The sequence below is a fragment of the Nestor notabilis genome, unplaced genomic scaffold (assembly GCF_000696875.1).
Source record: "Nestor notabilis isolate BGI_N333 unplaced genomic scaffold, ASM69687v1 scaffold17409, whole genome shotgun sequence".
Classification (NCBI taxonomy): Eukaryota; Metazoa; Chordata; class Aves; order Psittaciformes; family Psittacidae; genus Nestor; species Nestor notabilis.
Genome location: NW_009945243.1, coordinates 1 through 13,076, shown reverse-complemented (window position 1 = coordinate 13,076; position 13,076 = coordinate 1). Strand labels below are relative to the sequence as shown.

The window sequence follows — 13,076 nt, the reverse complement described above, 5'->3', positions numbered from 1 at the left end:
AGCATCCCTCTCATCCTGCAGAGCAAGAGTGCCAGCTACACCGACCAGGCCTTCTTCAGCTTCGTGTTCTGGCCTTTCAGCCTCAAGCTGCTCTGGGCCCCCTTGGTGGACGCGGTCTACTTCAGAGGGTTCGGCCGCCGCAAGTCCTGGTTGGTGCCCACGCAGTACGTGCTGGGGCTCTTCATGATCTACATGTCCACCCAGGTGGACTTGTTGCTGGGCGACGGGGAGGGCCGGGACCCCGACATGGTGGCCCTCACTGTGACTTTCTTCCTCTTCGAGTTCCTGGCTGCGACGCAAGACATTGCGGTGGACGGCTGGGCCCTCACCATGTTGTCCAGGGAGAATGTGGGCTACGCCTCAACCTGCAACTCTGTGGGCCAGACGGCTGGCTACTTCCTGGGCAACGTTCTCTTCCTGGCCCTCGAGTCATCCTCCTTCTGCAACACGTACCTGCGGCTCCAGCCCCAGCCTCAAGGGATTGTTACTCTCTCAGGTACTGCTTGGGTACCGCCGGCCTTTGCATGCTGATGCAGGGATGGGGATGCTTCTTCCCTGAGCCTGGACCAGGAGCTCAGGGAAGCTCTGTTCGGAGCGAGCAGTGTGAACCAAGCAGGTTTGGTTTGTCCCCTGCCCATGAGAAAGCACAGCCTGCCCTGGAGGCTGGCAGAGTCCACTGCTACATGTACTTAAACTTCCAGGCCTCTTTGAGCTTAAGAGTGTGGGAAACTTGCCTTGTCATTGTCATAGCTGACCTAAGCACTTTGGAGAGAATTACAACCCCCCTTGTTTAATGACTGTGGAATAGATTATTGTTTAAAAAAAACCTGACCAACCAAACAAACAAACACAGACAAAACAAAGGCTTTGCCTCTTTTTAAGGAGACCTTTTAAGAACCTCTCTGGAAGGAAGAGGAAATTAAAAAATAAAAAGTAATGCTTACAAGATAGTATTGTGCACAGAAGTAGAAATGACAAGTGTTCTGGGGTGACCGTGTCGCCAATTTCTGAAGGAAGGCCTTATTTTAGTGTATTAAAGGGGACTTTGGTTTGGTTTTTTGTTTGTTTTGTTGTTTATTGGGGTTGGGGGGGGGGCTTTTTTTAAGAAAGATTATGTGTGGTGGTTGATGTTAGGCATATTACCTGGAAGGTGTTTAAAATGCACGTGTTTTGGTTTTAAGGTTGAGTTTAGGCAGCTCAGCTTATGGGAGGACAGGAAACACTGGCACCACTTCTGTTTGCAGTCTTACAGTGACCATGCAGTGAAGGGTAAATTGTCACAATTTCAGTTTCTTTTCCCTCTCTTACACTGATTCCTCTGCCTGTATCATCTAAGAGAAAAGGTATGCCAAAATTGAATTAAATTGTTTAAAGACTAGTTTTCACTTTCTATCCTGTACATATCTTATTGATAAATCAGGATATCGGATTCCAAAACTGCTGTACTTATTCTGTCTATGCAGCTATTGCAGTTGCTAACTAGCCTTCCTCTTCCCTTCCTTTCGATAATTCTATATCTGGTTTATGTGTCATCAAGCATGGAGTAGTTCTCAAAGTAACACTGCTGGTTTATTGCTCCCCTTTCTTTTCCCTTACTGTGTAGTTTGTCAGTGCTGGCATATCTCTTCCTTCTTGCTGCAGCAGCAGACTGATGTCTTTAACTGCTGATGTAACTTGCAAATCGCTGTTGTATTTAGGAGCTTGATTTGTCCACGCTTACCTCTGTTGTCTGCAAGGAATTCCTGTTGCTTTGTTCATGTGACTGTATTCCACAATTTGCCATGCCCATGTTTCTCCTGAAGCAGCTGTAGAGCAGCAGTACTGCCAACCAGCTCACTGAAATGAGAAGAGTAGCTCTCTGGCCCTAGTGTGGCTTGTAATCAACCAGTTCAGGTAGTTAAAACAGCAGAAAACTTTACAGTTTGAAAAGGTGAATAGTTTCCTGCTGGTTCAGATTTATGACCGCTTTTGTCATAGGCTGAGTACCCATACTGGGGAAAGAACACATCAACACTTCATGACTCCAATCAGCCTCAAGTTGTTGAGAAGCAGCAGTTAGTTGTTCTTGTTAACTTTGGGGAATAACATGAAAAAACATAAAACCATTCATCAAAACAAATGCTATGTTGTGTTGTTTCAGGCTAAAGTTCTAGGGAAGAAAATGAGAAGCATTTGGGCATGTATATGAATTTAGATCTTTGCTGTTCAAATTCTTTTTTTTTTTTTTTTTCTTTTTAAGGCTTACTGGCTGGGTCTGTTGATTCCTGCCCAGTTTGCCATGCGGTCATGTGAATGCCTGCTCCAGCAGGAAGAAGAGAGGAAAAGTGCAGAAAGAAGGTGCCACTTCAAGGTAGCCCAGATGTACCTGGGCCAGTGACTGTGCAGTGCCCTTTTTCCTGGGAGGAGATGCATTGCCATAGAATTACATAAAGCTGTTGTGATGAAACACCTGTAGCCCCATGCACACCTTGTTGATGGTTATCTTCCAGGCCGGTCTGTCTCTGGTTTAGTTCAAAAGTTTGCTTTGCCCCAGTGCAACGGTTTATTTTGCCCCAGTGCAATGGTTTATTTTGTTAGTAGCAGTGTAGGGTCAGGGACAAATTAGGGATGGCAGTAGACAGCAGTGATGCACCAGAGACTTTGTGCTAGAAATACTTTGTGTAATTATGTTTTTGAAGTTTTTTTGCTTGTAGCCTCTTAGTGGACTTCACTGTGTTTAAAATGAAGTGTACATTATGTCTGTGTAAACTGACTACAACCACTACAGGGTTTGTTTTGGTTTGGTTGGGTTGTGGGATTTTTCTAATACGGCTTTTTGTGATTGTTGTTTTGTTGCTAATCCAGCCATTGCACTGCTGTACTGCAGCTGACAGGGCTGGCCTGATGAAGAGTATTCATGCAGTGATGCTCAAAGCTATTTCTGTGCTTATCCTCACACTGTAGACTGCTCAGTGTGGTGACTGTGCTTGGCTCTGTTATGTGAATACCTCTCCTGTATGTCTTCTGAAGACAGTAGCTGTGATTAGCATGACTCTGAAAATTCATCTTTTACTTAAAAGTATGTGTTCAGGATACCTTTTTCAACAGAGGAGAGAGCAGTCTGGCAGCGTTGGTTACAAGATCTTCTTTACTTTAGAAAAGGGCAAAGTAGCAGGTGTGGAAGCAGCAGAGAATCATTTGAAATGCCTTTTTCTTTTTTACACTGAGAATGGTAGGATATACCTAAAGTAGTCTTCCCATGTTTTCTTCAAGCTTCTTGAGCTTTTTCTCTTCCTGTGCATAAGGAGCAGCTAATAATTGACTCTATGCTTGCTTTGCTCCTTCACCAGCCCTCACTGCTTACTTTCAAGTCACAGTGAGGCTTCTGGAGTTGCTTGTGATCAGGAAGATGAAAGGCTACATCTGTCTTACCCCTCTGCGTGTTACTGTTCTTTCCTGCCTCTTTGACAGAGGTAGAGGATAGGATTATCTTGAATTAATCCACTCACTAACTCAAAAAGTACTTGCCATAAAAAATTGTTGGGTTTTTACTATTGTTGTCTTCAAAACCATTATTTAGCAAATATTGTATCTGCTTAAAATAGAGCATGTAAATGTTAACAAGTATAATATCCACTTAAACCAGACTTGAGTGACTCTTTACAATGTAAGAACTTTCATCAGGCTGTCTTTACACTCATGAGTACAAATCTTTGTTTCCTTCAGATAGTAGATAAATAATAGATAGGGAGTATAGAATTGAGGCACAGATTAGGTACATGACTACACAGTAAATCAGTTGGAGAGGTGTGAATGACTCCTTCCTCTGAAGATCTTTCCCTGGTCTTGTAACTATGAAATATTTTGTTCCTCCTTTGTCAGCTTTTAGTAGTTGTACATGTAATCCTTCAAAATTTTAATGCTCACTTCTGTTTCTTCTCCGACATGCTCGTTGTGGTAATAACACACAGAACAGCAGGGAAGTGACCTGCTCTGCTGGTGCTCTTCTGCCTCTGATCTCAAACAAATATATCATTACAGACTGAGGGGCAGGAAAGAGCTGTCAGTTACTGTGCATAGCTACATATTTGTGGTTTGCTTTTAATGCTTGTTTTTAGGAAGTTCAATGAGTAATGTTTATTATTATTAGGTTTATATCTTTGCAAAATAACTGCATTTTAGATGCTCAGTGAATTGTTAATGAAGTGTTAATGATGGCTGTTAGAAAGATTTTTTTTTTTTTATATTTTTTACCCTCCAGATTTCCTGTTTTTCTGGGGAACTGTCTTTTTAATTACCACTACACTGGTTGCCCTTTTGAAAAAGGAGAACAAGGAACTAATACCAACAAAAGAAGAAACAAAAGGCATTAGTGATACATACAGGCTGCTATTCTCAATAATCAAGATGCCAGCAGTTCTAACTTTCTGTCTCTTAATTCTCACAGCAAAAGTAAGTAAATACATATATAAATTGTTAGATACTGATGATGTCAGGATCTGAAAGGTTGCTGAGTCCCTGCAATGTAACATGTTAGTTTTACTAGTGGTTGTCATCAGAGTTCTGAATTTTCACATGGAGTTTGGGATAGAATTGCTCATATCATCATGCCAAGCAGGGTTGTACAAGAGAAAACATTTGTTTGAGCATTTGTAGATGTTTACACAAGCATTAAAGAGAAGTTTGATTGCAATCTAGTATTAAAGTAATTTACTTTTAAACATTTTTAAACAGGCCGTTTGTGTAGTCTGCAGTTAAAAGGACAGAAAATGTTTCTTTTAACCTAAATACTGTTTCCAGAATCTGCAACTCTGCACAAACTAGGCTTCCACGGCTGCTTCTTGGCTGTGATGGATACCAACAGCAATTAAGGCATGGGACATGAATGTCATTGCTACATTTAAGGCTCTTGGTATAGTTTTGGCACAGATAATAAGAGTGTGCAAGTGTAGAATGTGTCTCAGAGCTTGTTCGGAAAATTCATCAGAGATGGAAGTGACTTGTACTCTGTCATGTTTCTCAGTTTACTTAATACTGAGTAAACTGAATTTCTAGCTAAACTATCGCTGCTTTCTTCGGTTTATTTTGTCTAACTTGTGCTGCAGGTTGGATTTTCAGCAGCAGATGCTGTAACAGGACTCAAATTGGTGGAAGAGGGAGTCCCAAAAGAGCACTTGGCTCTGCTGGCAGTTCCAATGGTTCCATTACAGATAATACTGCCTCTGATTATCAGCAAATACACAGCAGGCCCCCAACCACTGAACACATTTTACAAAGCTATGCCTTTCAGGTAAAAAACAAACACATCCTCATTTTATAGAAATACAGTAATTTGCATATTCAGACTGGTTATAGGATTTCTTGTGTTACTCTGACTTCCAGGTATAAGGAAGTATGTTGGAATTCTCATAGTAAGTTGAACTGTCTTGTGCCTTGAAGATAATTCATGTAGTATTGCATGTAGGAAAGCAGAATGTGAGGAGTTTTAAAGATGCAAGTACAACAGCACTGCAGCAGTACTCTCCTGTTCTTACTCAGTATCAATAGTTCTTTATTCATGAATTGCTCTAGATCTGGGACTGTATCTGTATAATTGCACATGCTTCCTAACATAAGAATGGCAGAATGCACTGCCAGGTCACTTGGTGCACCTCTGGGGGTATGCTTTACTGAAATGACTGAGAGTAAAAGGCATTTCATTTTGGTGGTGTTTTTTATATAGAAGTTTGCTTATGGAATTCTAAACCAAATGAATCCAGCAGATTGCCTAACGCTGTTACTCATTAAGTCATGTAGCATGTCTGTAATAGGTAGCTGCTACTTTAACATGTTCTTATGCGCCTATGTAAGTTTTCATGCACACAAAAAAAGAAAAGTAGATCTTGCTTGGGCTGAGTTTGGTTGGATATCCTGTGCTTTGTTTTTTACAAAAATAAATCTCTGTGTGAAGAGGCAGGGGAGAAAACTTGTGTAGGAGATCTGGCAGTGAATTATGTTTATATGGAAGACAGAATTAAATATTTGACAAGCACTGAAATTTTAAACATTTTACACCTAAGCAATTCTATCTAAGATAGAAATAGTTGTAACTAGATACAAACTATTTTAATGTACTTTGTATGTATAAATGTTTGATAGTTGTTTTGTATCATGGAAGCACATGGGAAGAATTACTTGAATTACGAATTATCTTTCTTATTCCTCCAGATTACTGCTTGGTCTGGAATTTGCTTTTTTGGTATGGTGGACTCCTAAAGTAAAACATGAAGGAGGATTTCCTGTCTACTACTATATCATAGTATTGTTGAGTTACGCTTTACATCAGGTAACATATGTTACGTGTGGGAAGGGGAGGGTAACACTGAGGGTATTTCATATCAATCAACTAGAGGACTATAAATGTTGTTACCTGCTTTTGTCCTTAGTTACACTAGAATTCCTTTGACCTGTGTGCTGTATGGCTATATTTACTTTTGATACTCTTGCAATAATATTTCTCCCTCTTCTATGTGCTCCATTGGACATTTTCTATGGAATCGGTTTTAGTTGACAACATCTGCTTTTGTTTCCCAGATGTTTGGGGGTTTTTTTCCCCCAAACCCAGAAGCCGAAAAGCATGGTGGAGTTGGAGAAATCCCAGCATTCTATCTGAGTTTCAGAGGCATGATGATTGTGCTTATTGTGCAGATCAATAAAGTTATGTGATCCTGGTCCTAAAAAAGATACCTTACTGATTTTGAAGGAAGGCCATGATGGATCTGATCCAAAGGCCTGGAAAACAAGCACCTGATACAAACTAGGCTTTGGATCACAACTAAAATGTATGCAATTAATTGAGAGTTCATTTTAAATGCAAAAGTTTATTTTTCTATGCTATTTTAGCTGGTTGTCTTATACTTGCGGTTGATAACCTGAGTCATTCCAGTGCAGGTAAGGCTGCGTCTGTTTCAGCATGACTTGGGAGAAGCTGGCAAGGCTACTTCTTGTTATTAGTAGAGAGGCAGACTGCAGACGTAGTTTCTCTCTTGTGCAATTTTAATATGTTGGGATTATTTTTCAGTCAGTGTTGCTAACTTAAAGAAATCTCTTAGGGTTTTTAGTTGTCAGTGTCTCCACCTTATTTCTTATTGGTTTTCTTATTTCTTCTATAGATCACGCTGTACAGCATGTATGTTGCAATAATGGCTTTCAATGCCAAAGTCAGTGATCCACTGATTGGAGGAACCTACATGACACTCCTAAATACTGTGTCAAATCTCGGAGGGAACTGGCCTTCCACTGTTGCGCTCTGGCTTGTGGACCCACTCACAGTGAAAGAGTGTGCAGGGGCCCAGGAACAGACTTGTAGAACTACAGTTGCTGCAGAAGTAAGTTTCAGAGGCAGAGGAGGTCTTTGTTCAATTATTTCTCCATGAAATTGTTTCTCAGTATTTTTTCACCTTTGAAAACCTTGTAGCCAATAGCTTCCCCCGATTGAGCTAATTTTCCTGACAGATAAAATTAAGTCTGTTTTTGTCTGTATGGTCTTAATAACTGACATCTTACCAAAGATTTGTAGTTGCAGAGTAGTTACCCATTTTCTTCTGAGCTGGAATGAAAAGCTGGTGGTAGAAGCACTAGACTGGTGCCACATTCTCTGTGGTATAAGGAGGCTGTAGTTACATTTTTGAGAGTAAACCTTGCTAAGTTCAGAGTTGTGTAATTAGGCACTCTGTTCTTGGCAGGCTATTTGTCCCGCAAGTCCCTTAAGTTTTGGGGTAGGTTAAGTTTTTGTAGCTTCTGTCTTTCTGGAGGCTTCCTATCTGGATGCCTTGATACCTCCTTCTGTGATGTTTGTTTGCTTTCTTTGATCCTCACTTTCCATGTGAAATTGAGCGGTGTGACTGGCTGCTTTCCCAGTTCTGGGAAGCGTGGTGGAAGAAAACAAAGGACTTGCTGTGCTGCTGTACACAGATCAAAAACAGGACACAAAACTGCCTGGAAAGCAAGGTTTCAAATACACTGCTTCATGAGCAAATGAGAACACTTTAACATGACTGTTTGGAAGGGTGGAAATGTTTTGGGGGTTTTCTTCTGTACTCATGACTGAGATTTATTTCACTCTAGAATGCCAAGACTCTTTGAGATGTGGAGGTTCTCTAAATAAACAAACTGTTCTAGGAGCCAAAAGTGGCTTTTTGGAACTGGAGTTGCAGTTTTTACTAGTTGCAGAGGGGAAACTGTGTTTCCACAGTGTGTGCTTTTTCAGCCTGTCTCTCATTAGCTTACCACTTATTAGGTTCCCTGGACTTGTGCTGAATTTAAGTCCTTCCTCCTTCACCTCACTCCTCTGATCTTTTTTCACAGCCTCTTAATCGGTAATGTTCCACCACTGCCACCACTCCCCTCTTATTGCTAATCTGATTTTGACATGTCCAAGAGTAATGAAAGTGCTGGCAGAACCTCAGTTTAGAGGATTGGTTTATCTTGGGGTTATGGCAGTACTGGAAGCTTAACAATAGCAGAAACAATTGTGTGCTATGTATTTACCCTTTAAATGCTGGAGTATTTGTCTTCCAGATCTGCAATTAAAAACCATCCTGGGCATGTTTTTTCCAGACATATGCAGCATTTTGTACTACCGTTGTGGTGGGATGCAAGTATATACTTTCTAAGGAAGCCATTTGGATGGCTAGGGAAGAAAAAAAACCCAAACCTTTCCTTTTTTTTTTGTGTGTGATTAAGAACAGCAATTCCACCTCCAGGTCAGCATGAGGCAGCTGGGCAGCTTCTGTTTTCTAGAGTTTGCCCCTCGGGCCAATATGCTCCATTTCCCAGATGTTTTGTAAGTTTCTTACTTTTCATACTGATGGTAAGCTCGAAAGCCTCTCTTATAACTCCATAAAAATGAAGGAAGAGTAAACAATTGCAAGTAGAAATCAGTGGATATCTAATGCCTGTTTTCTGAAAGTCTGTGTTTCTGTATAACCAAGAGAATACTTACTGCATCAACTTCTGCTTCTCTGTTTTAGCTCTGCACAAAAGCTGGCGGTTCCTGTGTTACTACCTTGGATGGTTACTATGTGGAATCCATCATCTGTGTCATTCTGGGATTTGGCTGGTGGTTTCTACTGGGCCCAAAATTCAAAAAGCTGCAGGATGAAGGACAGTCTTCATGGAAGTGCAAGAGGAGCAATTGATGCAGTTTAAATATTGGATGGACTAGCAAGGTCTTTTTAGTTTTATTATGAAGACATATTCCATAATCAATAAACAGGAATATAGGTATTTTTAAATGCCCCATCACTGACAAAAGGGGTGGCTGAGGCGGTGGTATGTTTGTATGTGATACTACTTGCCCTCCCAATGCAAAAATATAAGTTCAGAAAGTAATTGTTAAAAAAAAATGGCACTTGCATCCTACATCCATATCCGTGACCTCTAGCTTCAGTCGTAGCTGCTGGTCTAACAACGCCTGAATTTCCATAGAGTACCTATGGAAAAGCTAATTGTGCCATGTCTGTCTAAACAGCAGCGTTGTCAGTTAAATTATGACTATTCATTTTCAAACAGCAATGATCTGGCACAGGGCATTGACCCAGGGAAGGATGTCAAAGGCAGTTTGACGTGTAGGTTAAGCATATTGTACTACAGAATTCCTTGCGGGAAGATAAAAGTGAAATAAATGTCTGTGGGCTTTGTTTCTTCTCCCTTTCTGAACTGTAACCACGCCTCAAAGGATGAAATCTTTCGGAGATTCTTTTAAATGTATTTTCTGGCTTTTATAAGCTTTAAAGATTTGTAAGAAAATATTTTTATAAACAAATTACATTTGTTTAATTTATTTCTGCTGTTTTGAAGCATTTTGATTTACATTCAGGTACTTTCTTGGAAAAAAAAAAACATGCTGTAAGGTAGGACTTGAGTAACGCACAATACTCTAAGCCTTGAGTCCTGAAAATATAGACTGGATAGCATAGCAGATAGCACACGAAAAAGCCTTTGGGAGGCAGCTGTTATTATGAGGGAATGAATCCATAGTGTTGGTTCCTCTATGTGACTAAAATTCAAACACTCAACTTCAAAATCAGTGGGGAAAAAAATGTGATTCTTCCCAGCTAGCAGAAAGGAAAGGTGATCAGTGCCTTTGAAAGTGATTTGGTGATGACAAACCTGAAACACTCCCTGTGTAGTTGGTGTATGACTTGGTGTCACATAAATCAGATGAGAGAAATCCTGTGGTAGAGCTGCTACAGAAATTTATTACTGATGCTGTGTGGTGGAAACATTCCCATTGCATTTATCAAAAATTCCCTCCTGAGTGCCTTAGTGATGTACAGCAAGCATACTGTACGCCTGGAGAGAGGGCACTTGGACAGTGTTCCATGTATATAGCACATCATTATTAAAAAAGAAAACTATTAAAAATCCCTTTGAAAGGTTCTTGAATTTTCCCCCCCTTCCCCCCTTTCTGTGTTTCTTGCCTTATCAATATTTGTGGTGTTGTATCTTAAGCTTGTTGTTCCAAGCTCCAGAAGGGCTTATGGATCTTTTGTTACTGTATGTTTTTGGAGAAAAGTAAATCAATAGTGACTTTTGACTGGATGGAGGGGACATATGGGTATGTACAAAGTGTCTCCATGACACAAGGAGCAAGAAGGTGTCCAGAAGTAGAGAGTGACCAAGTGCTTCCTTGGGTACTGAGCCTTGTTCCTCTGCCTCTTCTTTCTTCCCAGAGCACCACCCCTGACAACCAGTGGAAAGCCAAGCCCTGAGCTTGGCTTCATTAGTTGAGATAAATAAAATCACATTGGTTTTACTCCCCACATGCAAAGTTTGGGTTGGAAGGGACATTAGAGATCATCTAGTTCCAACACCCCTGCTACAGGCAGGGATACCTTCCACTAGACCAGGTTCCTCCAAGCCCCATCCAACCTGGTCTTGAACACTGCCAGGGATGGGGCAGCTACAGCTTCTCTGGGCAACCTGTGCCAGTGTCTCACCACCTTCACAGGGAAGATTTTTTTTTTTATTTTTTTTTTAATTCTTTTTTCCCCTGATATCTCAATTTCCCCTCTCTCAGTTTAAAGTCATTCCCCCTTGTCCTATCCCTACATGCCCTTGTAAAAAATCCATCTCCAGTTTTCTTGTCAGCTCCTTTAGGTAGTGGAAGGTTGTTAAAAGGCCTCTCTGGAGTTTTCTCCAGGCTGAATGACCCTAACTCTCTCAGCCTGTCTCTGTAGGAGAGATCTTCTATTTTCATCTCTACATACACACAAACAGAATATAAGACTATATTGGAGGTTTGTAGTCAACGGTGGACACAGGTTTCAGCCCTACCCAAATCATCTCTGCTGGATTAACTATGTAAAAGGCACTTCAGTTCTGTGTCTCTACCGGAACACTGGACCGCTTTAACTGCATCTTTTTCACAATTAAAAGATACATTTTTTTATTAACTTTTCTGAACTAGAGGAAAAACTTCTCAAGTGCAGAATATGAGAAACTATATTATTAGGTGCTTTAGAGTTTGTGTTTTGTAACACAAATTGGATGTGGTCCTACTGTACCAGCCCTTTAGCAGGTTGCTGAAAAGAATCAGTAAACTCTAGGTCTCGCTGTATTTTTCTCCTAACTCTAGTATTAAGTGATTTTTATTTTTATTTTTTTTTAAGATTAGAAGTACTGTGGATTTAAACATCTCTAACATTAAAAAAATAACTTTTAAAAAAGACAAGGAGCAGCAACCCAACCTCTTCCTTTAGAGTGTTATTAAAACGGGAGTTCAAGAAGGTGGGTGGTTCCAGGTGCTGCTTTAGATCGCTTGGTTACTGAAGGGCTTTGTGCTCCTGCCTGGCCTGAGTGAGTCATGGCAGTCAGATGTGTGTTACCTCCAGCAAAAGGGAAATGTCAGAAATTGGATTTTTGTAGATAAAGGGTTTAAGTTCCTATGCATGATCGTTGTGAAGTAAGACAGGTCCCAGGGGAGAGGGTGGAGGAAGGGGTGGGTGCAGGAGGACATGGGGAGGAGAGGCAGTGGACAGGTCTCCCCTTCCAGTGCTGGGTCGTAAGGGGGACTTACCATGCAGGAAAGTCATCATCACCTGCACTTGCAGCTGTAACTTGTTTCCCAAGACTTCCTTAAGTAGCAAATACTGGCACTCCAGAATTCAATTCTGTAATTCCCGTGCCCAGAAGGTGCATGCATGAGGCAAAGTGTAAGGTCCAACAAGCTGTGTAAAACAGGATCAGGCTGCTGCTGTGCCCTGCATCCTGCAGCCCACGAGCAAACAGCTAAGGACAGAGTGTGCCAGTCTGGTGGCTTGGGAACTTCACCACTGCCGGTGCACCATCACAACTGGCTGTTCTTTTAAAATACCAACTCTAAGTTTCATCTTTGTTACAGATGCTGAAGCATCTGTCCAGTGGCCGTTGTCCACAGTTCTTTGTTTTCTGTAAAGCTGCTTTGTTTCATTGCCCTTGTTTTAGTTTCAACCTTAGATAAAATTTTTTGATTCAAGTATGGGTTTTGCTGCGTTGGGTTAAAAATTTCTAACTAAATATCTGCTTCTCCTGGAATCCTGACTTGCGACTGTTACTGTTATTGTCTCATGTACGGCCTGTTCATGTAGAAACCTAGAACTGGTTTGAAATGGAAGACTTGTGTAAACAAAATCCAGTTTACTATAATTAAATTAGATTATTATCATTAGATTTAGATTAGATATTGGGAAGAAATTCTTTACTGTGCACATGGTGAGGCACTGGCACAGGTTGCCCAGAGAAGATGTGGCTGCCCCATCCCTGGCAGTGTTCAAGGCCAGGTTGGCCAAGGCTTTGAGCAACCTGGTCTAGTGGAAGGTGTCCCTGTCAGTGGCAGGTGTTGGAACTAGATGATCTTTAAGGTCCTTTCCAACCCAAAACATTCCCTGGTTCTGTGGTTCTATGATTGTCAATTACTTTATTACAATTCATGTACTTTTTTGAAGCCTGCAGTGGTGCATCTCAGAGGTGAGCATTTGGTGCAGCTGAGGGAAATGGCTGGCTCGAGCCATTTGGAAAGGAGTGACAACTAGTTGTTAGTTTTGAACTCAGGGAAAAGAATAAACAAGAGATGA

General features: G+C 41.0%; 1 protein-coding gene across 1 annotated transcript; it reads left to right on the top strand.

Annotated features, from left to right (window-relative positions):
- Nucleotides 1–6: 6 nt before the first annotated feature.
- On the top strand, nt 7–9,258 carry SLC33A1 (solute carrier family 33 (acetyl-CoA transporter), member 1; the record flags this gene model as incomplete). Its single annotated transcript, XM_010022786.1, has 6 exons — nt 7–496; nt 4,241–4,431; nt 5,085–5,269; nt 6,187–6,304; nt 7,131–7,346; nt 8,991–9,258. Coding segments are annotated over 6 exons (1,368 nt in total), but the record flags the coding sequence as incomplete, so codon positions are not given.
- Between the last annotated feature and the right edge of the window lie 3,818 nt (nt 9,259–13,076).